General features: G+C 58.6%; 1 protein-coding gene across 4 annotated transcripts; it reads right to left on the bottom strand.

Moving 5' to 3' along the window:
- Nucleotides 1–3819: 3819 nt before the first annotated feature.
- UCKL1 (uridine-cytidine kinase 1 like 1) lies at nt 3820–25695 on the bottom strand. 4 transcript variants are annotated; one of them, XM_086622651.1, is made up of 15 exons: nt 25637–25695; nt 17747–17940; nt 17032–17138; nt 16639–16809; nt 16311–16382; nt 14899–15088; nt 14367–14428; nt 12982–12998; nt 7065–7163; nt 6652–6745; nt 6145–6207; nt 5697–5819; nt 5231–5338; nt 4725–4881; nt 3820–4166 (listed from the first exon to the last, which is right to left on the bottom strand). In XM_086622651.1, exons 1-15 carry the CDS (start codon nt 25684–25686, stop codon nt 4090–4092), a joined length of 1584 nt encoding a protein of 527 aa, XP_086478777.1. In that variant the 5' UTR covers nt 25687–25695; the 3' UTR covers nt 3820–4089. The 4 variants fall into 4 exon arrangements, with proteins under 4 accessions (XP_086478777.1, XP_086478775.1, XP_086478778.1 ...); XM_086622649.1 differs by lacking the exon at nt 12982–12998 and adding an exon at nt 9548–9567; XM_086622652.1 differs by lacking the exon at nt 25637–25695 and adding an exon at nt 21541–21608.

Raw genomic sequence — 25695 nt, 5'->3', positions numbered from 1 at the left:
CTGCCTCAAAATGAATGTGTTTTCTCTTTGATGGTCAAGCAGATATTGTTCTCATTCTTTTTGTGTTTTTTTTTTTTAACGTTCCTATCTATTTTTAGCGACGAGGGGATGATGTTTGAGAGTCTCTGCTGCTGGTCAGGTCGGTTGTGGTTTGGGTCGCTCCGGACGCAGGAGCTCAAGCGAAGGCGGTCCAGGCGCCGCGCCGGGTCCGCCAGCTCTCCTGGTCAGGGTCCGGGGAGCACCGTGCCAGCTGAACACCATGTTACAGCTCAGCAAGCCACCACCTTTCTTCTTTTTATCTCTTAAAAATAATAGCGTGACCCCACAGGGCACTTTGGGCTGGTGGGGAGAGCGGTGCCGGTGGCTGCAGCAGCGGCGCGGGCACCACCGGTTGTCCCACCATGCTGCAGCCTCATGGCTGGGGCTGCCTGAGGAAGACTTAGATAAATATCCTGGGAAAAAAGAGTGTTTTTTTTGTTCCCGCTCTCACCAGCCCAGCCCGCGAGTGGCTGGCATGGCCAGCGCCAGGGAGCGCGCATGCCGGGAGGGCAGGGAGGCAGCGGCGGGGCGGGGAGCCGCCCGCCGCCCACGCGGTGTTTCCGACGTGGCGTGTTTGCCGCCAGCAGTTTGTTGCAAACAAAAGAAATTCAGTCTGGTCGCGTTGGCAATGGCGGGGTGGGGGAGAGGGGCCCGGCGGGCGCTCCGGACCGTGGACATGGTGGGCTGAGGGGATCCAAGATGGCGCCAGGGCCCGGGGGTGAAGGCGATGGAGGTGGTCATGGAGCCGCTTGGGGTCCAGGGCACTGACCACAGCATTTGCTGCTGAATTCACCACGGCCACTTCAGGCCGGGCGCGGAGAAGGAGGGGGGAGGAAGGCGCCATGTTGTGAAGCGGTGGGAGCCGCCCGCCCTGGCGGGAGTGTGGGTGTGGGCACACGGCGGGTGCGCTGATGTAGAACATGGCCGCATGGCGGCAAAACCTGGGTGTGCCAGGGTGGAACGGGGATACGCTGAGGGAAAATGTGGATCTGCTGAGGAAAAGCGGCGATCTTCTGAGGCAAAATGGGGATCTACTGGGGAAAGATGCACATCCGCTGAGGGAAAACACGGATCTGAGTTAAAAACGTGGACTTGCTGAGGAAAAATGCAGATGTTCTGAGGAAAATTATGGATGTACTGGGTTAAAGCAAGAATCGCTCCAAGTACAAATGTCTCCGAGACCTTCCTCCCCACCTTCATGTGTGGAGGAAGGTCCTGCAGACCTTCTGGCTGCATGTTCTCCGTGGCCATGCCCGTGGGACAGGGCGTAGGGCATTTGGGCCTTAATGCAGTGTCAAGGGGGGGGGCAATGCCACGTTCCACTGTGCCATCGCGGGTGTGCCCGCCGCCGGCCATGGACACTGGGGACTGCCTGGGTGCGTGGGTGGCATTCAGCAGCCTGGAAGTGCTGCAAAACAAGACGTGGCTGTCTGAGGCTCTGGTGATGCCTTCACCTCCCTACAGCCCAATTTTTATCTTCCCCTCCCATGGCTGAGCATCCTACAGCTGCTGTCTATGCCCCTCACAGGCTCATCAGGGACATGCGATAGACCATGGGTGCAGGACACCCTCTGATGCACTACATGGTGGGTCACAGACCCATTGAACCCAGTTCTTCTTCATCCAGCCTGGAGAAGAGAAGGCTCCAGGGTGATCTTGTTGCAGCCTTCCAGTACTTAAAGGGGGCCTGCAGGAAAGCTGGAGAGGGGCTTTTACAAGGGCGTGTAGTGATAAGACAAGGTGCAATGGCTTTAAACTGAAAGAGGGGAGATTTAGATTAGATATAAGGAAGAAATTTTTCACTCAGAGGGTGGTGAGGCACTGGAACAGGTTGGCCAGAGAAGTTGTGGCTGCCCCATCCCTGGAAGTGTTCAAGGCCAGGTTGGATGGGGCTTTGAGCAACCTGGTGTAGTGGAGGGTGTCCCTGCCCATGGCAGGGGGGGTTGGAACTAGATGATCTTTGAGGTCCCTTCCAACCCAAACCATTCTATGGTTCTATGATCCACACGCCTCCGCGGGCCACTTCCTACATGTTACCCCTCAGGGCTGTTATCAGGGGCATAGAGCCTGCATCTGTGATGTTTCAAGGAGCTTGGGTGGGTCAATTGGGATGAAGGATTCTAGGGGAGACAACATTGCCTTTTGCCCTCCCCTCCCCCCGCCCCAAAAGGCAATGTTGTGAGATCTTCACCACCACGATGGACCTTGGGGGCAAACCCTGCTCAAGACCCACACGTGGTTTTGTCTCCCTCAAGGAGGCCAACGGCATGGCTCAAACAAGATCTGCTGGAGCTTTATGCATGAAGGATGATGGTGGCATGTGTTCACGGGGTTAAGCACGGTCTAGAAAGAAGATATTGGGCTCCTCCAGCACTGAGCTCCTGTGCTGACGGCTGCAGCCCAGAGGAAGGACTCTGGGTGCAGCCATGCTCCTCCATGGGCCCGGCGATGCTGCTGTCCCTTGTGCCACCGCTGCTCCCCGGTGCCCCAGCCAACACCCCTGTCTCTGTCTGCACTCCTGTGTTTGTGCTTACGAGCTCTCCGTCCACCTACGCACGGAGCTATTTTTAGCCGGCACTAATCAAGTGTCGGTGCTGGCTCTGCGCGTGGCTTTCAAGCCGAGGGCTCCTGCTTTCGCCGAGCGCTCGCAGGAACTCGGGCGTGTTTTCTTTTAAATTTAGTTGAGAATTTATACAACGCGCCGCAGAGCGGTGCCAGTTATTTCGGGCTTATCACACCTGAGTTAACTCACACTGAGTTATCACCACGGCCTGGCAGAACACCCCCCCGCTGGCCCCGCTCTCGCTGCCAGCAGTGCCCACCTGGCCAAACCCCTCCGGAGCCAGCTCCGTGCTGGGGATGCCCAGCCAGGGGTTGGTTTGCCCCTCTTCACCCGTTTATCTCCAGCACAAGGATGTTGCATCGGTGCTTTGAATCATACAGGAAAGGAAAATACTCTGTGTTCAGCCACAGGGGTGACAGCCTCCTCTGACTAAATCCTCCTCGTCAGGCTGGCCGGCTTCCCTCCCGCTGAGGTTACTCTGGCTGCTCGCAGCTTCCTGCAGACCGTGATGAGACCTGCTCCTCGCCACGTCTTGGGCAGCTCCGATTCAGCCAGAGCAAGCTGGTGTTCGGGTGAGCTGGGCTTCACTTCGGCCACTGAACTGAAACAGCAGCTTGGTGCTTCTTAAGCGGAAGCCTGATGTGATCCGAGCTGGACTTGAGCTTCCGTGCAGAGCTGAAGAACTGCCCTTCCTCTGGTGCCAACCCTTCGCTTGGATCTAGAGCACGCTGTTTCCTCCCCAGTGCAGGGCAGCAAGAGGAAGGAGCTGGGGAACGGCAGCGGTGGGTTTTTTCCCCTGCTCACAGCCCTGCTGCAGGCAAAGAGTCCTTGTGCTGAGGGGGGGTCACCCTGTCCCCGCAGAGAGGCCACAGGGTGCTCTCTGCGCCCACCAGCTCCCATGAGGTGAAGGCTCAGTAGCATCAGGCAGAGCGAGCGCATCCCGTAGGACAGGCTCTTCCCAGGGTGTAAGAGCTCCAGTGTTCACCGAAGAGGAACAACCACCAGCTGCTTGCAGCCCATGCCCAGAGCGGTGAGCACCGCTCCGCGGCTGCAGGGTCAGCCTGCCCCCCAGCAGCCCCCTCCTCACCTCCCACCGCCGCTCGTGGCATCTCCCCTCCCAGGGCAGCGGCCCCCAAGGGTTGTGAACCCTTCTGGGCACTCCTGGGGGTGTGACAAAGAAGGGGTCCATTCAAGAAAACCAGAGAAAAAATTTATTATTTTTCTTTATAAAATATCTCCAATAAGTTATATAGGCAAATATTTAAATTAAAATAAATTAGCTCCACTCTATGCCGGGACACGCGACTGTCCACAAAGTCAAACTAGGATTTGTGTTTCTTTGAAAAAATATGCCCTACATCTCCAATGTAAGATTTGAAAAAAATATCTATGCTCGGTGAGGAGGAAGGAGAAAACTCTGCAACGGACAGAAGGGGTTAAGGTGCAGTGCTGAAGCTGCCTGGCGCCAGTGGCATCTCCACATCCAGCTAAGTGCTAAGAGCATCCTCATCATCGCTCCAGTCGGGAGGAGCGTCTGTCCCAAAGTACCGATCACCGAAGTTCCCTGTGGGGAGAAAAAGAGATGCAGTCATGGTGCAGCTCTGCAGGGAGCCATGGCACCCGTCCTCCAGCCTGCCCCCATCCCACCAGGCGAGGAAGCAAAAGCAGGTTTATCCGACAGCTTAAATGGCACCAAAACTCGTGCAGCAGCAAAACTGGAGCAGCCCGGAGGCTGTTTTAGCACCGGGTGGTGGGGTGTTTCCTGGCACAGCAGAGGTGAGGACAGAAGAAGAGAGTGAGCTTGTTTGGGATGAGATTGTTTAAGGTGGCAGCTCAGGGAACGAGGTGGGCACAGGTCTACTCCAGCTGTCCCATCCCAGCTTCTCCACCTGGGGCTGGAGGAGGCTCACGGCACGTGGAACGGTTCCCTTTGCAAACAAGGTTATGGATCTCAGAGCGTGCATGTTCATCCGAACACCCACGTGGCAGCAGACCCAGGTCCCGTGTAAAATAAGGCCAGACGTAAGCTGCTGCTGACAACCAAGGCTTCACCTCCTTTGGTGAGTGGGACAGAAGCACTGAAAATCCCCCTGCAACAGGTCTTTCCTACCCAGATACTCACCGATGCCGGGGATGATCCGGAAAAGGTCATTCACCTTCTTGTCCACAGCTGTGGTGATGATCTTCACTCGGGGGAAAGCATAGGCGACTGAGTGGACACCCATCTCGGCCATAAGCAGGGAGAGGAGGAAGATCTTGTCTTCTGGGACATCATGATCCTACAGGTAAGGCACAGAGACAGCTCAGCGTAAGGGCACCTACGGCAGGATATGGCCCGTGCCTCCAAGGAGCGGCACTTGCAGCACTCGAGGGCCTTCCTGGAGCCACTTTCCTCCCCTCTCCATGTCCAGCCGGGGTTACTGGGCACAGGACCAAGAAACCAACTAAATCCAGGCTGTTACTACACAAGGAAGGGTTACAGAGTCACCCCATCTTGTGTTGGCTCCCAGGACACCCTCCTTCACAAGGAAGAGGCAGTTCCAGCCCAAGGCCCCTCAGCATGGCTGCAGCTGGTGTTTTTGGGAGCGAACCACCCGCCTTCTGCAGCGTGCCTGACACCCTCCGTACCAGCAGCACCCGCACTGCCATCATGGCTGCTGCGCCCGTGGAGACCGTGCAGTCCATCAGGATGACGTGGTCTTCGCTGATGTCCTTCGGCAGCCGCAGGTAGTGGAGCTGGGCAGGGAAGAGAGATCAGCTTAGAGGGCGTGGGCTGAAGGCAAACGGAGCAACTGGAGCCCTCCTCTGCGAGGGGTGAAGGATCTTCCATGCATCTCCACCTCCGGGACCCCAGCTGTCAGTTTGGAGCCCTGCGCTGGTGCAAACACTTGGACAGCAAACCAGCCCCTGTGGGCACAACCACGCTGGCAAAGCCCACTTCCAAAGCTTCCAAAGCACTCGCTTCCTGAGCACTCACGCCCTGCCAAGATCAACCCTTGGATGGCTGAAGAGCTCTCAGGAAATTCCCGAGTCACCCCCACATGCAAGCTAACGCCGGGAGATGCACTCGGCAGCCCAGGACCATGGGCTTTACCTCCGGCTCGCCCGTGTTGCAGTTGGTCTGGATGAGGATGGTCCCGATGCGGACGTCCTTGCACACCGCTCGCAGCGCCGGCTCCATGGTCTCGCCCGCTCGCAGGATAGACACCCCGGTGATCTGTGGAAGGCACAGTGCGGGAGGTACACGCCACGCCAGTACGGCACTGGGACTCTAACGCGCAACCCCAAAGCATGTCCCTTCCAAGAGGGTTGTGCTGCTCCCAGTCCAGGCTGCCTCTCCCAGTGACATTGCTGATGGCACCTCTGGCCACCACCCTGCCACCTGTCCCGATGATACAGGGTATTGTACTCATGATGGCAAGCACCAAACCCATGCCTGATGGAAGCCCCAAGAAGCCAGGGGTGTCCTTACCCTGCACCCACAGGGCTTTCAAAGCAGCCCGACAGGGCAGGGTTGAATAGTACCTTTTGCTTCCACTTACTTGCTTCCCGCTGTAGGTCCTCCCTTCGTAGTCCTGTCCCTGAGGGGTCTGGACTGTGCAACTCTACAAAAACCATGGGAGAAGCATTACCAGGGGCTCTGACCTCTTGGACGAGCCCTGGTAGACTCATAGAATCATAGAACAGTTTGGGTTGGAAGGGACTTTAAAGATCATCTAGTTCCAACCCCCCTGCCATGGGCAGGGACACCTTCCACTAGACCAGGTTGCTCAAAGCCTCATCCAATGGCACCTCATCCTCATGGTACCGGGGACCCAGTCAGGTGCTGGTCTGGAAACTGAGGCTGGACAAAGAGTTGTCACCCAGGGTCACACCATTGCCCCACGGCCTCGGGGAGCCCTGCCCCATTTTAACCTAGCAGGAAAGGGCTGATCCACAGGGAAAGTTGGAGAAGCAGTGCCAGGACTGTCCCGGCTCCCTGGCAGTTACGGGTTAGGAATCGGAGAGGAAACATAGCGCCTGCTGCCCAGCTGCACCCCTGAACCCACCTGGAACGGGAGCAAGGAGAGCGCGTGCTCAATCAGCAACCGCATCAGCCTCTTGGAGTAGAAAATGAACTCGTCTCTGCTGGTCTCCTTGTTTCTAGAGGTGGGGGGAAAGCCAACGTAAGCCTTGGCCCAAAATGTGCCCCAGGAGATGCTGGCAGAGGTCAGAGGCTGCGTGGAGAAGGGCAGCCCTTGCCCCGTCTGCCTGTTTGCATGGGGCCCACCGGCTGACCCTGGGATCGCGGTGGCAGTTTTAAGGTAAAAAGCAGAAAAATTGTTGCCAAGACCACGGAGCGCTCACAGCACAGCTCCTGTACCCAGGGCCCACCACCGCCTCTCCTGCCTCGTGTCCCCGAGTCACGAGGACAGGGCACAAGAGGGATTTGGGAGTTCGAAGTGAGCCGAGCGGTGGTTACCTGATGATGGTGTGCATGCCCCTCACCTGAGGGGTGCTCTTCAGCACGCTGAGGGTCTGAGGAAGCGGGTGGCACTGGTGGGCAGATGCCAGGGCGGCCCTGAAAACCAAACACGCGGTCAGAAGGTCTCCAGGCAAGGCTGCCCGAAGGCTGGTGCACAGCACACGGCCGGAGCCATCCTCCCAGATGTCATCTCACACCACAAATGCACCCCGAGGCCATCCAGCCGAGCTGAACGAGCGGCCAGCCCTGCCCGGTCCCCTGCCATGGCAAAGGGACCTGCTCCCACGAACGGGGCAGTGGTGGAGCCAGGAGGACCTTGCAGCCCAAGGACCTGCCCTTCCTGCTGGGCAGCAACCCGTGGTTGGCCCATCTTGGTTTCCACTGGTTGGGAAGACAGTGGAAAATAAAATCAAAACCTTCTCCTGCTTGGGAATCATATCTGGTGGTGGATCTTGAGCTCCTGGGGTGAGGAGGAGGTGTTGTGGTTATCTCTGTCCTACAGGCGCCAGATGTCACCAGGAACGGGACAGGCCGCCAGGCCCACAGTGCTGGCACACGGCTCAATCGGAGCCAGGCGGCAACGAGCCCATTTCAGAGAGCGCCTGGCCCGTTCAAGGACAGTTGGATCAACACCAAATTGGGAAAAGCTTCAAGACTTTCGTGTGACTCATCTCCACACAACTAATAGGGTTGGGAGCTATTCTTGGATCAAGGGAACACCATTCCCGGGGAAGCGCACAATGGAGCCCCATTAGTCACCTCTCTCTTTCAGAGCAGTGCTAATGAGATGAAGGTCACATCTCTCCAGCTTCCACGCGGCTGGGCAGGACGGACAAGCGACTTTGTCTGGGAGGAGGGCTGGGGTCCGAAAGCCACACGTCAGATCACAAACGTGCCAGCGGCTGCATCCCATCAGAGAGATGGTGGGAGAAGGAGGAAAGAGCAAACGAACGAAAGCACGGGGTGATTAAGATTCCAAATCAAGCAGAAACCTGGATTAATTGCACACACACAAACACGCAAGCGGAGAAGAAGACAGAGAAGATGACTGGGTAGGAATGGAGGAGAGCAGGGCTAGATGACTTGAGGCCTCCATCCACATAGCCATCTCCTGGTCTTGGCCAACCAACACCAAACGAGACATTCCCAAGGCCTGTGGGTACTTAAGGGCTCCTTCTTGCTTTTGCCAACTCCGGTCCTGCGTAGCAGCAAAGGGCCCCTACGCAGGGAACGCTCCTGAGAGCCGAGACAGCTCGTGGCTGCCCAGTGCCTGGGACAGGTGGTGCTCCCATCGCAGGTGTGCCCGCTGCTGGCAGAGTTGGTGCCAAGCCCAGTGCCCTCCCACTGCCCACAGATCCCACAGCCTGTTTGGGACAAGCAGCCCTCAAGGCCCTGGACCTGCCGTCAGTGAAGCGAGCGCACTCTGTTAGTCACCGCAGCTCGGGTTAGTTGCCTCCAGAGATGCTCCTCTGCCAGGGCTGTGCTGCCAGCGGCACCCAGCAGCAATGTTCCCGCGGCCCCTCCCGCTGTCCATCCGCCAGACCTGGTCCAGGCACAGATCCTAGGGGCACAGCCCTGCCTGGACCCCTCCTGGCCCCAGGGATCCAGGGATGCAGACCCACGCGGCAGGTGAGGACCTGAGCTCTGCCTTTGGCAGATGCTGGTGCCTGCACAGGGGCTGCCCGCTCCTGGGGCAGGGGGGCACCGGTCAGCCCCCCGACACAGAGCCCAACACATCGCTCATGGCCCCAGCGGGGTCTGCCGAGGGGACGAACTGCAGTCCCCCAAACCAGAGGAGCTGTCAGGGTCACAGCCCACAGGGCTGCCTCCCACCCACCACAGCCCACCCAGGGGCACATGCCTGACCTTGCCACGGGCCCCTCTCCCCTCCACCACTGCCAGGGCCATGTCACAGCACCCCGCCATGCCAGCGGGACGGGCAGCCTCTCTCCTGCCCTGGTCTCTGTGGGGCTCCAGGTGAGATGCAGCGTGACCCAGCTCCTGTTCCGTGCCGCAGAAGCCAGCGAGCGCTCCTACCTCCGAGAGCGGCCCCGTGTGCCCGGGAACACCTCCCCTGCACCCCGAGCTGTCAACAGACCCCCCGGGAAACGCTGTCAGCGTTTCATCACCGAGCTTTCCACACCTTCCCGCGACACCCGCGCAGCGGCTGCTGCTCGGCGCGGGGACGGGGAGGTCTCCCTGCAACCCCTGTTCTCGACAGCCCAGTGCTGTGGGGGTCCCCACGGTGCTTTCTGGGGGGACAGTGGCAGGTCCCTTTTTCGGGTCGGGATAAAGATGCTCTCTCCCGTCTCCCCCCGAGTTTGCCCTGCACAGCCCCAGCAAAGCAGGACCCTGCGCGTAGCCTGCTCGAGGACCCCCGGCCCGGGTTAGTGCCGCGGCTCACACTGCACAGCCCTCGCCCCCGTTCCCAGCTGTTAGTGGCACAACCAAAACATGGCCGTTAGCGTTTGTCTCCTCACATATCCCAGCGCAGCTTCCTCTGGTCACCGGGTGGGAGGGATGTTCAGGGGAGACAAGACAGGAAACATGAGAGTTTAAGGGGAGAGGGACAAAGACGACATGAAACAAAGGAAAAAGCACTGTCATTAGTCGAAGGGGGGGAAAAAAAAGCCCTAATTGATCCCCTGGCTCTTGGACCTGCCCGGTGCCCGGGCATTGCCGTACAGACCCCAGAGCTCCTCACTCGGTGACTGAGTCATGTCATAGAATCATAGAATGGTTAGGGCTGGAAGGGACCTTCAAAGGTCATCTAGTCCAACCCCCCTGCAAGGAACAGGGACATCTCCAACTAGATCAGGTTGTTGTCACAACTGTTCCTCACGGCACCAGCTCCACCAGGAGAGAGCTCTGTCCGCTCTCACAGCCCCGGAACCACCACAAGGACACTGCCCCATCTCCATCCCAGGTGGTACCACATTGCACCACCAGCTCTTGGAGCCCAGAAGGAAACACCCAGCCCTCATCCCGGGCTCCACCGCAATCCCAGAGCAAGTGCTGGCAGCTCAAGGCCAAGCTCACAAAACTTCCATCCAACCTGCAAGCTGCTTGTGGGCTCACTGGGGTGCCCATCTCCCAGCACACTGGAGAAACTGGAGAAACTCTGCTCAAGGCTCGGAGAGCCTGGAAAGCTGAGAGCACTGGGAACACGGGGAGAAATCCAGCTCTGAACTGAACATCACTCAGCGGGAAGACCTTCCTGCTTCCCCCGAGTGGGAAGAGCTCAGCCTCTCCAGCAGCCGCTGCGGTGACACCCCTGCCCAGCCCTGCTGGGAGGGCCGGAGGCAGCGGGTCTCTGCCACCAGGACCTGCAGGCAGCTTGCCTGCAAGAGCAACGCTTCCTGTCCCTCCCCCTGCCAGGCAGGACCGCGACGGAAAATTCAGAAGGGCAGCCATGAGCACGTCAAGAAAACGTCTCACTTTTTGGAAACTTATTTTTTCCCCCCAGAACAAAAGCTTTAAAGGGGGGGAAAAAAAAAAAGAAGAAGAAAGAAAGAAAGAAAGAAAGAGAGAGAAAGAGGTGACCATCTCTCAGGAAGGCTTCAGGGAACATCCTCAGCTCTTTGTTGAGCATGCTATCAAGCAGGAAGCAGACAAGAGACACCCAGCTACAAAGGAGCTAATGCAGTCAAGGCATTTCAAACACGTACAGCGGCTGGCTTTCACGGCTGACATTTCAAACAAGGGCTATTAAACCGCGCCACGGGTTGATATTTAAAGGCACAATTGGCAAAGGGCATGCCAAGCCGATCGAGACCTTGGGGGTGGGGAATATTGATTGGCGAGGGGAATTCAGCTGAAAAGAGCACTGGCTCCGAGTGTCGGGCTGGTTGCTGAAACAGCGTGGCACAAGGGCCGGAAAACAGGCTCGGCTGAGAGCGCTGCGCCGCGGCAGGCACGGGCTCGAGAAGAAGTACTCACCTGGGCATGGATGGAAAGGGAGGGCCTGCACGCAGTTACGTCTCCAGCACATGCATGGTTAAACATGGGGGAAGCTGGACAGGAAATACCCCAAGTGCAAGGATAAGGTCTGACCTGTGCTCAGAGGGAACACAGAGGAAGGCAACGATGCTCCTCAGCAACCAGCACTCACAGGAGGAAAAAAAAGGCCGGCAGGTCCAGGGAAGGGCACCACTTTCTTTAAATTCCTGAGAATTCCCCCATCGGATCAGCTGAGAGCCGGGGAGAGGCACCCCGGCCTCCCTGGGCACAGGGAGCAGCGAAGCGCCTGGGACTGGGGCCAGATCTGAGCATCCAGGTTTTCTCCTACCAGCCACAGAGGCGTCACTGTGTCCCCACGGCGGTGACATCAGAACGACACCCGTGACATTTCGGTGAAGCCACTCAAGGCAGGAGGACAGGGAATGGTTCTGGATGAAAGCCCCTGTTTGCCAGCACACCTCTCCCCGTTCGCCTCGCTCCTCTTGCGAGCGTGGGGCTGCAGAGCAGCTGATGGGAAACCGCCGCAGCAGTAGAAGCACAGGGACTCCAGGAGTGTAAACAGACTTTTTTTGCAGGAAATTTTTTCCAGACTTTCTGGCAGAGGCATAAACAGAAAGCACGAGCCTTAAACAGAACATAAAAACGTCTGCGGCTGTGGTTACCACGGAGTTGTTTCTGGAGGTCAGAGTTACCTTTCCAAACTTGCTATCATATTTTCTTGACATATTATTAAATACTTGGTTTTTAAAGTGCACTGAGGGCCACTTTGATTAAAGAGGAGAATCCCTGGAGAGAAAGGAAATTTTATATGTGTATAGATATATACACACACACACACATATGTATTGGCATATATACCTATACACATACACACATCAGTTCACCTTCTAATGTCACTCCTGCAATTTTTTGAAGCAACAGACTTCTCTCCACCTTCCCACCTGGAGCTCCAGACACACAGGGAAGCTTAGGCCTGGCGCTGCGACGTCTGCATGGAAACGCCAGGCTCCATGGAGTTAAACAAGCAAAGAGCAATCGAATAAAACACCCAGTTGCCTACTCTAGGAAACGAATCGCTTCAGCAGAAATAAGTAAAGCAGAGCCTTTTTCCTGCTCATCTTCGGTATTTTAAAAGCTTTTTGTAAGCCAGATGTAAATTTTAGGGTCACTTCAGCTAAGTGTCTCCATACAACAACGGAGATCTAAACGGAAACCCATCTGCAGTAATGCATCCCCTCTGCTTCCTACAAAAATACCTGGAAACTTAGCTGGCTGCTTAATGGAAGCAAGAGCTAGAGTCCCATCTGGCTCCACACACTGAAGAGGTTAAGTAACTCAACGTCTACTTTACAGCATCCACTTGCAGATCCTGAGAAATGAGAAATCCCGCTGGATTAAGGCCTAAGTATTTTCTTAGCCCCCAGGCAGCTGCTGTGTAGTCTTTGGATACTGCAGGAGAGCGGGTACCTCTCGCCACGCCAAAGCTTCTACGCTCCTCCCGGGTGGATCAGGCTGGCGAGGGATCCAGGGCGCCCACCACCCTCGAGCCACTTTGGTTAATCTCCTAATTGATGCTTAACGATGTTTAATCATCAGGGATGGAGAATGGCTCTGAACAACTGTTCGTCTTAGAGGATGGAGGGAAATAAGAGAGAACCCCAGGATGCGAAGCCTCCCCTCTGGCAGAGACCGGGGGTCCCCAGCTAACGAACCTGGCCCTGCCCCAGCTCAAGCTGGTGGCACCCTGGCAGGACAGATGCATCCCTGGGGAGCAGCCCTGTCCCTGCTGGTCCCAAGGCCAAGGCCAAGGCGGCCTTTTGTCAGCTCTGAGCGTGACGAGGCGGTGCGTTACGGGAGCCGTGGGTCTCGACCGCGGGTCGGGGTGAGGCCAAGCAGTGCCTGGCATTGGAAATGCCTCGGGCTGCACAGACAGGACAGAGTTAGGGGCTCTTACCTGACACTGAGTTCACGCTGCGGCAGCAACACAAAGACACAATGCAACCGGTATTAAGCATTGTCAACACCAGGGTCGTTTCAAGATAAAAGAAAAGGAAAAATAGGAGTATTTTCCTGCATTCACATGTAGCCTTTTCCCCTTCTTCCCCATCCCAGGTAAATGAAAGCCCCCCCCAAAGCCAACCCCTCGCCTGGCTCGAAGCAGTGCTCTGGGGAGGAGCTGCCACGTTTGCTCGCTGCACGAGCTTTCCTGGCCAGATCCCAGGGGCTGGGAGAAACAGCCATTTCCCCGCTCCTGGCCTGCGCCCACGGCGTGTGCCCTCCTCAGCCCGGTGCTAGCGACGATGCCAGGGCTCTGATCCTTGCTCCTGTGACTTCCTGACTTGTCAGAGCTTAGTGCTGTAAATCCGGGCACTCAGAAAGCCCCGATTGCTGCCTGCAGCCTGCGGACAGCAGGGTGGTCTGGGAGCAGGGAGCTTCCCATCATGCCTTTGCCTCAGAGCAGTCCCTCCAGAGCGGGCACGGGAGGCACGATGCCATCCGGCCGCCAGGGAGCTCAGAAAGGCCTGCAGGAATCAAGCCCTTTAATTTCAAGTGCATCCGTCTCCAACTCACGCTCCTTCCACCCCCCAGGACATCACCCTGAGCATCTCCACCACTTAAACATCAAAGCTACGAAGGTGGGGCGGGAGGAGGCTGTGCTGCTCGAGGAACAGCAACACACAGCAGCAGCATTTGATCGAGGGGTCCCAGGCTCAAACCACTGCCCGAGGCTGGCCCAGGACACACAGAAGACAACTTGTTAAAGCCAGTGATGGGGAAGTGATGGAGCACGTGCCTGGATGTGCTCAGGCTGGGTAGTCAAACATGAGGAGACTTTGGGTCTTGAAACCCATGGGCTGCACCCAACGTGGAAGTGGAAAAATGGGCTCTAGACTGGAAAGACGGTGCAGCAGGGTGTGCAAGGGGGCAAAGAGGAGAAGCCAGAGTCAGAGAGCTGAAGTACTGCAGGGTCTGGGGAGATGCTGGCCCTGGGAGGGCTGCAGGCACTGAGGGCACATCATTCAGATCACTGGAACACGGTTGGTGTGTCCCCAGATGAGTTGCTCCCCAGGGAGGGAAGGAAGCTGCAGTGAGACCACAGCTTCCAGAGGAGCCTTCCACTAACCAGAGCACAGGGACAAGGCAGTCTCCATCGCTGAAACGGAGGGAGCAGGGCTGGGAGAAGTTCACAGGGACAGCCCCACAGCTCACACGCCTGGAGCACGGAGGGAAGCCGGGCCATTCCCACCATGGCACCCGGAGCACCGCTTCCTGCAACACCACCGCTGTGCAGGCAACCTTCACCCACCACTAACACCCGGGGAACCAGGCAGCTCTCACCTCTTCCAGCTGGCTGTGGACGTGCTGAACGATCAGGTCGATGGCCACTGTGTTTCCACTCCCTGGAGAAAAGCCAGACAGCGGGGTCAGGACCACAGTGCCAGCACTGCCTGAAACACATTTCTTCCCCAAGATCCCCACTATGTCCAAAACCACACCATACCTCTGCTTCCCCAAACAAGCCTTCCCTAGCAAGGCAGGAGACAGTCCTGCTTTTATTAATCTTATTTAGCAATCTATTATTGATGAATATCTACAAGCCACCTCTTGCTTTTAAATCGCTAAGCTGCAGGAGCTGGTAGGGCAGGAGAGCGGTAGAGGGAAAAGTGCAGGCTTTCCCCTAAGGAATCTGCTTTCGGCCAGTGTTTGGAGACACTCAACCAGAGGGACCTTTCCTTTGGCACGGGACAGCCACTCTCCCGTCCTCGCCAGCCGGTGGGCGGTGGGACTGGCCAGCAGAGCTGAGGGCAGAGGGACGGGGTCTCTCAGGTCCTGCTCAGGACGGAGCGACGCGGCAGCCCTGGGCCAGTACCTCGGGGGACGACGATGTCGGCCAGCCGCATGGTGGGCTGGATGTACTGGTCGAAGGCGGGCTTGACAAACTTGTTGTACTGCTTGATGACACCCTCGATGTCACGGCCACGCTCGCTGATGTCCCTGCGCAGGCGACGCACCAAGCGGATGTCCGAGTCCGTGTCAACAAATATCTTCAGATCAAGGAGCTGGAATGAGAAGGGAGGGAACAAACCCTTGATGGGTTAGGTGTGCGACTGGGACCGACCTTCTCCACCGGCCACAGCCAGAAGGCTGAGCCCTGTGCGCAGCACAACACTGGTTTAACAGAGCTCAGCTCAGCTCTGGAGGGAGCTTTGCCTCTGCAACCCCTGAACTTGAACCTGGCAACCAGTGCAGTGAGCCCCTCGCTGCCACTTGCCCCTTACTCTCATGTGCCCTGAGACCTGTCCTGCTCCAAACCCTCTGCTCCTAAGCAGCCCCAGCTTTGGCTGGGTGTTATTTAAGAGCAAGGAGAAGACAAGAGAATTAACGCCCACGGCCCAGACCAGCAGGTTTAACCCAGGAGGGCTCGTTAAGGCTGGAGGGGAGCCAAGCCTTAACGATCTCTAAGGTCTTTTCCTGATCTCTAAGGTCTTTTCCAACCTAGAAATCTATGAAATCTATGAAATCTATGAAGCACAGCCCGGCAGCTCATGACGATGCCCTTAATGGTGAGGGACAAGAGCAGGAATGCTCAGAGGAAACTCCTGGGGGACTTACCCAGCTGTCCACTGGAGGTCATCGTTGCTCCAGTAAAGTGCAACCCAGGGAAGGAAACTTTCTAGACTGAGCTTGGCTAAGTTTGTGCATGGCTCGCTCTCTCCTACAGCATTTCTCATGTATCCAAATAATTCCCAAGAAAGCCTGAAGCGCTGGATGAGTCCACCCTAGGAATACCAGGCTTTGTGCAGTAGAATTACAGCAGACTTTGCTTCTGGCCACGCAAGCTGAGGCAGGCAGCATGAGGTGGGCTATTTCTAGTCCTGTTTATGCACCACCACGGCCAGGAATCAGGTCACCACTCGGCTCCCAGTTTCTGGGAATGGATGGCTGAAGCACTTGACCTCTGCCGGGGGCTCTTCCCCTGCTGCGGCAAGAGTTAAAGCCTATTCCTCCTGCGCAGTGAAGTGCTGCAGCAGCTGGTGTCTCCTGGAAGAGAAGGTCACCTCCCTGCTGCTGAACCTCAGGAGAAAGCATGCTCCCACCATCTCCCCCCAGCTGGCTACGGGGTGAAGGGCTGGTTTGTAGGGGTGATGCTGAAGCACCGTGGGAGCATGGGGTCCCGTCCACTGCTGCGCAGGAGCCCCAGGGCACCGGGGACTCTGCCTGCCATGTGCTGTGATTAAAGCTCTAGAAGAGGGAGCTGGAGGCTCCCAAACCCTTCCTCACCTTCAGGAGCTCCTTGTCTGCAAATGCCATGATGCCTTCAAAGATAATCACGTTGGCGCCATAGAGGGTTTTCTGTGGAGTCAGAACCGATGTGGTTAGACACAGAACGTGTTCAGAAATGTCCCATCCCAGCATTTTCCTCTGGGTTGTCGGTGACTGCGACAGCAGCGCTGCTCACCTGGAACACGGGCCCTGAGCCAGCCACAGAGCAAAGGGCGACTGCACGAGTCTAACTGCAAAAGGCAGGGCTGGAGGGGTCCAAACAGCACCCCCCTCTCCTGCCTTGGCAGTGCCCTCACCTTGTCCCACCCCCCTCAGTGCCCCGTACCCATTCCTTCTTCCGGCTGTGGGTGGTGAAGTCGTAGATGGGGATCTTCACGCTCTTGCCTTGCTTCAGCTTCTTCAGGGTGGCGATGATGAGGTCAAAGTCAAAGGCGTCGGGGTGGTCAAAGTTGAAGTCATTGCTGGCTGCCTGCTCCTGCTGCTGCTTGGTCAACACCTGCCCACAGAGAAGGGGTTAGTCCATGTGGCCGTACCCACCAGCAGCCTTCCCTCCCCACTGCTGTGCCCAGCAACATCTCCTCCTGCCCCGAGAGCCATCTGAAAGGGCCAAGGGAAACCATGAGGTTGTCACTTAATCAACATTGCGTTTCCCCATCAGGGGGTTAGGCCAAGGGCCACAGCAGCCCAAGGGGCCTGGCCAGACGATGCGCAGACTCACCTTGTAGAAGGAGTCCATGGACAGCAGAACCACCCACGGGACATCAAGAGCCTCAATGATCATGGTGGCCACCGTGGTCTTCCCAGAGGCACTGCCTCCTCCCAGACCTGCCAGGGAAAAGGGGATGAAGCCACCAACCTCACAATCTGCCTTTCCAAGCACTTTCCAGGTCCCACTCCGTTGCACTAAGTTGGAGGAACCTCCAAAGTGGGAGATCAACATGCACTACAAGAGAGAGATTACCCTTGAGAGTGTCAAATGGCACGTACTGTAACCACCGGCGATGTGCACAGCTAAGGCTGGGCAACCCTTCGTTAGAGGGTTGTGTAACAGGGCGAGAGCTGGCATGAGAACCAGTCTAGGCTAAATCCCTGGGAACTCGTGACAATCCAGGCAACGAGAGTTGAGGGAACAACAAGCAAAGGCTGTGGTCTGCCCAATGCCTGCTATAATCCATCAGCCCATCTGCAAGCTCTCGGCTTCTGTCCAATCCTACAGCTCACCCAGTCAATGCTGGACTAACCACTGGGACTCTCCCTGCTCCCGGGCTGAGCAGCTCACAGTCTGGAGCCAACCTCAAGTTCCCAAGGAGGTTGTGGGGCAGGAACCCCCCCAAGATCTCCTGGAGAGCCACCGGGCAGGCAGCAACAACACTGCCTGTGCTAGCCCGCACCGGTGGAAGCACAGAGCCCGGACACGCGCTGCCTTCTCCTACCTATCACGAAGGCCTCTTTGGACTGCGTGCCATGCTCGTTGTACCATGGTGGCCGGCCAGCTGTGTAGATGGTCCTCTTGCTGGTCCGCAGCAGGGGTGGCTCAGACTTGCACTGGCTCGTGGTCCGCTTTCGGGGCGGCTTGGTGGAGCCCACCGCAGGGTACAGTCGGTCCAAGGATTCGGCACTGCTGTTGCTGGGGATGGGGTGAGGAAGGAGCTGGGTTACGGGTGGTGGGGAAGGGCCCGCGTTCCCCGTGCATGGGAGTGGGGTCTCCTGGGTATCCCATGCTGGGTGGGTGAGGGATGAGATGGAGGAGGGAGAGATGCAACCACAGCCTGGCTGCAGCACTACCACCCCCTGAGCCTCTGCAACCCCAGGCCATGGCCAACATGGAGAAATTGTCACTCAGGAGCACGCTCTGACCTGGAAAAGGTGCAGCACAAACACCACTTCCTACAGCCCTGCTAAATAAACGCTCCCCTGAGCTCTCAAAAGCACTGAGGGGTGTCACGACAGAGGGCACTGACCTGTCCTGATGTGCCAACGGACCTTTCCAGGGGATGGAAGCCAAACACATGGGCTACAGCTCAACTGTCCTCATCCCCCCAAGCACAATCCCTTTCCTCTCCCCACTTTGAGCCCTCCACTCCCACCCAAACCTCTAGCTCTCCCACCCTTTAGGGCTGAAACCCCTGGGGACAAGCCTGTGAGCTGGCCAGACCCGGGCAGCAGGGCTGCCAAGCCGTCTGCATCCACTTTGCCCGCGGGCTGAGCGGGCACCGAGCACAGCCGGAGCCCTGGAGCTGCCAAACGCCTCTCTCTTATCTCCCTCCCACCGCAGCCCGGGGAGGGAGAGGGACAAACCACCCTCCGGAGCCCTTTGGAGGTTGGCAGCGGGAGAGCAGCGGCTGCGAGGTGATAAGTGGCTTCTGGCCAGCAGATAAGCCGCACGGGATGGGGAGGATTATTTATACCCGCTCCCGCTCCTCCCCGCTCGCGGTTCCGCCGCCTCGGGAGGGCTGTCTCTTCCCTCCAAGAAGGTGCAAAGGGCTCTCCCTGCTCACGCTCGCTCCTCTCCACAGTTGTCTCCGGGCTGGAAACGAAACCTCGGCAAGGTCAGAGAGCCCCGGCACCGAGCGCTCCAAACCCCGCGCCGTTTGGCACAGCCCAGCCGAGCTGGCGGGGCTTTGCTGCCTCTCTGTTATGTTTTGCTTTTGAAAGGGCTTAAACTGCGGGGCTTTACAGATTTTGGGTTGATTTTAAGCTGTTTCGGTATGAAGATTAATTCCCTTCCCTCCCCCAGCCCTTTTTAGAACGATTTCAGATAAAGAGCAACATTTGAGACCTGCCATCTGCACATAAAGCCACCCGGCAAACCCCCTGAGCACACAGGATCCCCCCGGCACGCCATCCCTACCACTGGCACTGGTACATCCCTGCGGCACGGGCATGGAGATAGCCGTTAGCCCGGCTCTGCGGAACCCCTCCTAGCAAAGGGCAGGCTGCAGCTCCTGCCCCTGCGCCAGGACGGCTCACACCGATGCCAACCCTACAAATATGAACCCACAGAGTCCCCCTGCGAGAGCCTCGAGCCACCAACACTCTGTGCCACCCATGAGCCCCACAGCACACGCGGCTGGCACCAAGCACCGCTGGCCTCCGGCTCGCCCAAGATCCTTTTAAAAGGATCGCTTTTAAAAAGCAACACCAGGAGGTGAGACCCGCCGGGAAAGCCTCCGGGGGCTTCTCCCTGTGCCAAGACGGCACAGCAATCGGCCACCACGCGCTGTTCCCAGAGCGGAGCTGCCATCAGCCCGCAATGCCGGCGCACAAAAAAGTCATTCTGGCTTGATAAAAGCAGAGACGACAAACCCACGGTTGTTCACCAGAAAATAAACCAGTTCCTTTCATCTGTGTCCCAGCCCCTCTCCCGGGACCACGGTTACTCCAGAGTGGTGCCACCAGCGCTGCCGTCAAGGGCTGTGCAGCCGCTTTCCTCTGGGGATGCACACCGGTGTCCGCGTGGCAGGCGGGTGTTTTGGGAAGCTCTGCTCTTTGGCATGACACAGCACCAAGCTGTCCTGTGCCAACCTCAGCCCACAGACGCCGCAGCAAAGACCGTGATCTGCTCGCTGCGATGCTGACCGAGGCCACCACGACTCCCAAAGCGACTCCCAGTTGGGGAAAACTCTGGTTTTTGGAGTCGGAGCGAAGCCTGAGCGAGAGGGTGACCTCTGCAAGGTCTGCTACTGGCCCCTTCGATCAGCACCAGCACAACCCAGCTCCTGGTGAGGACCAGGTTTGGACTCTGACAGCTCTGGCTGTGGCCACAGCTGACATCCCGCTTTCCTGCATCCCAGCCCTCCGGTCCCCGGGGCACCCGCAGCACACTGAGGGTGCCGGCACTGCGGGGATCCACCCAGCAACTCCACGTCAGGGCACCAGGGATGTGATGGCACAAGGATGGCCCCCGGGGAGAAGCGGATCCGTCCTCACCGCACGCACCCAGGCCTGCTCTTGGATGCAGCACTTTAATCCCGTTCCAAGAGTTGGCCTGCTTCGCCTTTTCCCATCCAAATACTTCTGGGCTTTCACCTAAATTCTGGTTTTTTGGGATATTATCCATACTGCCCATATCTACACAAGAGGTAGATACTCTACACCTCTTAAATCAACGTTTCCCGTGATTTATCTCAGGGAAGCACGGAGGTGGGGAGGGCTCTGGGACCGTCCCAGAGTTCTGCAAAGGTCATGAATTTTCTCCTAATGTTACACTTCAAGATTTGTAGATGTTTCCCGTGGCCGCCTTTGCCAGGAAGGGACTCTCCGCCCCTCCGAAGGGACGGCTGATCCCAGCCATCTCGCAGCCATCTCCTTTTAATACTTTGGCTCCTGAAGCCAAAGGAGGGTCCTTGTCCCACGCAGACCCCCCCCAGCAGAGCAGACCCCTCGGCTTTCAGCAGCGCGATGCCACAACAAGGCCAACACGAAGGGAAATGTCACCCTGGGCTTGGTAACCCCCCTCCTGAAAAGCTTCCTGGAGGACTCGGCTGCTGCCAGCTCTCTGCAGACTGTCCCCAGCTTTTGGGGATGCTTTGCCTTCCCCGTAGCTGGTGCATCCTCTGCCCGCGTCCCTCTGCCAGGAGGGACCCTGCAGGGATGCCAGGCGGTGGGATCTGCTCCCTGAAAGGGCTCTCCAGCCCCGCAGACACGCTGGCACAAATGAAGGAAGCGTTTTGCTCCCGCTTACTCCAAGCATGGATTTACTGGGGAGACAGGGGCACCCCTCTCGCTTCCCTACTGCTGCTCCCATCTCCATCCCCGTGCCCTCGGTGCCAAGGCTCTCTGCATCCCGCTGCCCTCTGAGACCCCCGACCATCCCAGATCCACGCTGGGCTGGGATGGGAGAAGCAGCAGGTCCCAACAGCCCCTGCAGCCAGCAAGGAAAAGTGGCAAAGCCCCAGACCTGAACCAGCAAGCAAACAGGAGAGCTCGTCCTCAGCCCCGTAAACAAGAGCCCAACCAAGTGCCCGGCCCTCCGAACCCACCGGCACAGCGCCAGCCGACTGCCGCGCGGCGCTGGGCTGGCTCCGTCCCGCGTCCCGTGGGAAGCTGAGCTTTGCCCCAGCTGCTGCCTGCGTGTTCGCAGCCCTCGGCGGACTGAGAGCTGGGGACTGGGACTGGGGACCGGGACTGGGGCCACTGAGGGCTGGCTCCAGCAAGCAGGGACTGAAAGCAAACAGGTGAAAAAGAGCAAAAATCCACCCAAAACCGAAGCAAAGGAGGAACTCACCCGCCATCCGGCCCGAGGGCCCAGCAGCCCGATATGCGGACGCTGGAGAAGGCTGGGGGGCGGCTCATCTCCCCCCCAGTGCAGAGCGGGAGGCGATGCTGGGCAGAGGGTCCTCACCCCGTCCCTGCCCACGCTCCGGCTCCTGTCCCCCGACCTCCCGGTGCTACCGCGGCGAGAGGGCGGCTGCGTCGGCGGAGCTCCCCCGGTGAACCCCCGTGCAAGGGGCCATGCACAGCAGCGTCCCCCCCTGCACGGGGACCGCGGGCTCCCGAGGGGCCGGGATGATACGGATCCCCCAGCGGATCCGGGGGGCCGGGACGGGAAGATGGAGGAAAGAGAGGAGAGCTCTGCTGGGGGAGTGTCTTTTGCTGGGAGCTGTGGAGTGGTCAGCACGCATAAGAGGATAGCTTAACCCAGAGATTACGTTCATTACCTGATATTAATAGCACTGGCTTGATTAAAGAAAAAGCGGGGGGGCCGGGGGGCAAAGCGACACCTCCCCTCACCGCCCCCGGCACAGGCAATAAACACCGGCCCCCCCCGCGCCTCTGCTCCCTGGGAACGGGGCTCGCGGAGCCACCTCGGACATGGGGGGCTCACCGGGGCAGCGGGGAGGGCAGCTCTGCCGCCCACCCGGTAAGTGCGCGGCCGCGGGCACCGGTGAGCTCCCGGTACTGGTACCGGTGGGGAGGAGGCTGCAGGGGGGCAGGAGGGGATGGTGGCAGGGCAGGGCTGGAGGGGGTACCCAGCCAGCACCCCGGTTCCAGCCGATGGAGCCAGCTGGGGCTCGGGGCTGGGGTGCTGCTGGCTGTGCCGGGGCTGTCGGTGCGGGATTCATCCTCCCCCCACTGCTCCCGGGTCCGGCTGCGAGACCCTCTGGCTCTCAGCTTCCCAGGGAAGAGCTGCCCCTCACCGTCCCCTCGGCCCTGGAATAAACAAGTGGGTGAAACTCAACACCCTGGGGCTGCGGGTGGCTAAGAATAACGTCCCGCTGGCTGCCCGGGCCCTGCAACATGCCCTCCCAGCCTTCCCCCTGCCAGCTGCCTGCTGCCCCCCCGGCCATTTCGGCTCCTCTCCCGGCTCCAGCCTCCCCAGGGAGGGCAGGGAGGCCGGGCACCCTGCACTGAGCAGCCCCCGGGGGAAGCTGGGCAGCAGCTGAAGGGCAGGATGCCCAGCAAGGGGTGGGAGACGGCCGGGCACTGCGGCAGAGGGGTCCTGGCCAGTCCTGGAGCACAGGGACTGGGGCAGGAGCTGGTCCCACTGGGCAGCACTGGCTGCTGAGAGGGAGGTGGGGAGGGGAGGAACACATACTGCATCCCACTGTCCTCAACGGGCACCAGGCACGGCTGCACCAGTGAGGTTGGGGGACAGGAGCTGAAGCGCAGGCAGGGATGGGGATTGGCATCGCCAGTGCCTCTGTCCAGGAACGGGACCTGCAGAGGGGACCATCACCCCGAAACATGTCTCGATGACCGCGGTGCTGTTAGGGAGCAGGGACATGGGGCTGGTCTCTCTGGGAGGAACAGGACAGGGACAGGGACAGGGACAGGGGGGCTCCGGAGGTGGCCTGTCCCCAGCTGGAGCCGCTGCTGCCCCGACCCGGCCAGTGAGGAACCTTTCCCACCCCGCCATGGCAGCACGGGCTCCCCTTTCTCTGGAAAAGCTCTCTCAGAAGTTTAAAAATAAAATTCTCTTCCGCCGCAATTTCTATTCTTTCTCACTAAAGAAGCAAAAAAAAGGGGCGAGGAGCCCTCGCCCAGGCGACATTGTTCCTTGGCGCGCGCTGCCGGTGCCTTTTTTCCTGCCTTTGTCTCAAACATCCAAGCGACGGGAGCGACATCCCAGTGGGGCTCCCAGGTGGGACGGGAATCGCCCGCGCCGGCGCCGGACCCCGGCACCAACCGAGCCTTCCTCCCGCCACGTGCTCCTCCGCTAATGGCTGCTGCTTCCCGACTCCCTTCCTGGTGTCTGAGCTCTTGCACGGGCCGAAGTTCCTGGGATTTGGACTTTTGTCCTTCTTAGATGATTTTTAAGCGCGAATCTCTGCTCTGTAATCGCGGCCTCCAGGAGCTGGACTTAAAATTGGGAGGAAGAAGAGAGCAGGCGCAAAGGCCAGGATCCCCTTTTCCTTCCAGGGACGGACAGCCGCTTGGCAGGTTTCCCTTGGGATTTAAGGATGGAAGCAGAATTGCACATGGCTTTTGCTGGTTTGGTCGAGGTGACCCGAATTCCATGCAAAAGCTCAGGACACATCGAACCCACAGGGGAGGGGTGCCTGGCCCCGCGGGAGAGGGACCCTCTCCCAGCTCCTGCCCCTGTGAGCAGCACCCATGGGTGCGTGGAGGCCAAACCTGCTTCCCTCCATCTTTGACTGTGGTCTTTGTTGGGCCAGATCCACATGTGCCAGCCCTGAGCTGGGCCTTTCACGTCCTACAGCATCTTAAGCCAAAAGCGGGTGCCCTGCAACAGCCTGGTGCAAAACCCTGGGGTCCTGCACCAGGAACCCCCCGGTCAGGGACCAGGGTGAGACTGGGCCGGATCCCACCACCCTGCGAGCCAGCCAGGCCAGAAGATGAATTTCATGTAGGGAATACACAAGGAAAAGCTTCCAGAAGCCCTAAGCGTTGGGATGGAAGAACCCACAAAAGGGATGGAGGGATCTACCCAAGGGATGGAGGAACTCAGGATGGAGGGATCTACCCAAGGGATGGAGGAACTCACCCAGGGGATGAAGGAACCCACACAAGGGATGGAGGAACCTGCCCAAGGGATGAGGGACTCATCCAAGTATGGAGGAACCCACCCAAGTATGGAGGAACCCATCCAAGGGATGAAGTAACCCACTCATTGAATGGAGGAACCTGCCCAAGGGATGGAGGAACCCACCCATGGGATGGAGGAACCAGCCCAAGTGATGGAGCGACCCGCCTGCCACCCCACTGCCAGCAGCTCCAGAGGTGCTGCCTGGTAGTCTCGCCACGCTGTGCCTGTGCCATGCCCCTCCTGCAAACCCATCGAACATCGTGCCCACTTGTCCCAAGCTCTGCCGCCGCCCTGCCAGAGCCACCGCGGAGCAGGACAGAGCATCCCCGAGCGGCTCAGCACACACACACACTCTCCCAGCTCTAATATGGACCCCGACTCCTAACGACCAAGGGACAAACGTTTCCCTCTCCAAACCCAATTATCCCGTTGCTATTTATACGGAACGAGGGCTGCGGACACTGCGCCGTCAGCCCAACCGGCGGCTCGCTCCGCGGTGGAAGGGGCTCCGTTACACAACCCGCTCCCTCGTCTCCCGCCCGGTCGCCGTTCCTCAGGGTGGCTCCTTCCTCCCCTGGCTCCTCCTCAGCCTCTCCGCTACCCTCCGCTGACTCACAGTGAGGCCGAAGGCAACGCCATCACTGGCAGCTGCCGGTTCCGTATTTAGCCGCCGAAACACGCGGGTTGGTTTCGCGGTGACTCAATCGGTGCCGCGGTGACACCCGGGTGCCGCTACCCTACAACCGGCGACGTTGGCATCCCTAGAACCGGGTTTGCCTCCGGTGATGCTCCAGAGCTAAATCCCTGGGGAATTCGGTGTTTGGGAGCAGTCACCGCTCCTTCGTGCTGGAGGACTGCGGTGAAAAAGGGAGTGGAAAATATAATAGGGGGGAAAAAATCTGAACAAACCCCATTCCGTGTGGGTTTTTTGGGCAGGAAACCTTAGTTTTCCCTGTTCATGGGCACCTCGTGCTTGTTGAAGCCGACGCATGTGCCAGCTCGTTTGCAACCCTGGTTCATCCACTAGTGAAATAAAGGCTAAAAAAAGCCAATAATAATAATAATAATAATAAAAAAAGCCCAGTTTTGGGGGGAAAAAAGATGGGATAAATGGTTTGCTGATGGGGGAAGCTTGGGAAATGGTAAAGGGTGGGGATTTTTGGAGGGGGAAGGAAGGAGCGATGGGATCGGGGAGGCCCCACTCGCGGAAGTGGCATCGTGGGACGGGACCGCGATCGCAACGCCCCGGAGCCGCCCCGGCGGCTCCGGGGCGTTGCGATCGCGGTCCCGTCCCCGGGAAAGGTGGTACCGGAGCTGGATGAAGGGGTCTTACCTGTCGTGAGGTTCCACCGGAGCCCCCTCGGCCACCGGGGCCGCGGCCATGGTGCTACC

This window comes from Tauraco erythrolophus, chromosome 18, assembly GCF_009769465.1.
Source record: "Tauraco erythrolophus isolate bTauEry1 chromosome 18, bTauEry1.pri, whole genome shotgun sequence".
NCBI classification, from domain to species: domain Eukaryota; kingdom Metazoa; phylum Chordata; class Aves; order Musophagiformes; family Musophagidae; genus Tauraco; species Tauraco erythrolophus.
The sequence above is the reverse complement of the archived record's forward strand: the minus strand, read 5'-3'. Positions and strand labels throughout refer to the sequence as shown.

Excerpts from the sequence above, each read along its gene's own strand:
- UCKL1 (XM_086622650.1), bottom strand. The coding sequence starts at position 21,608 with ATGAGCCGCCCCCCAGCCTTCTCCAGCGTCCGCATATCGGGCTGCTGG. Across the intron at positions 15,089-16,310 it reads CAGACAAGGAGCTCCTGAAG|CTCCTTGATCTGAAGATATT; the intron begins GTGAGGAAGGGT and ends TTCTCATTCCAG. Across the intron at positions 4,167-4,724 it reads CCGGATCATCCCCGGCATCG|GGAACTTCGGTGATCGGTAC; the intron begins GTGAGTATCTGG and ends TTCTCCCCACAG.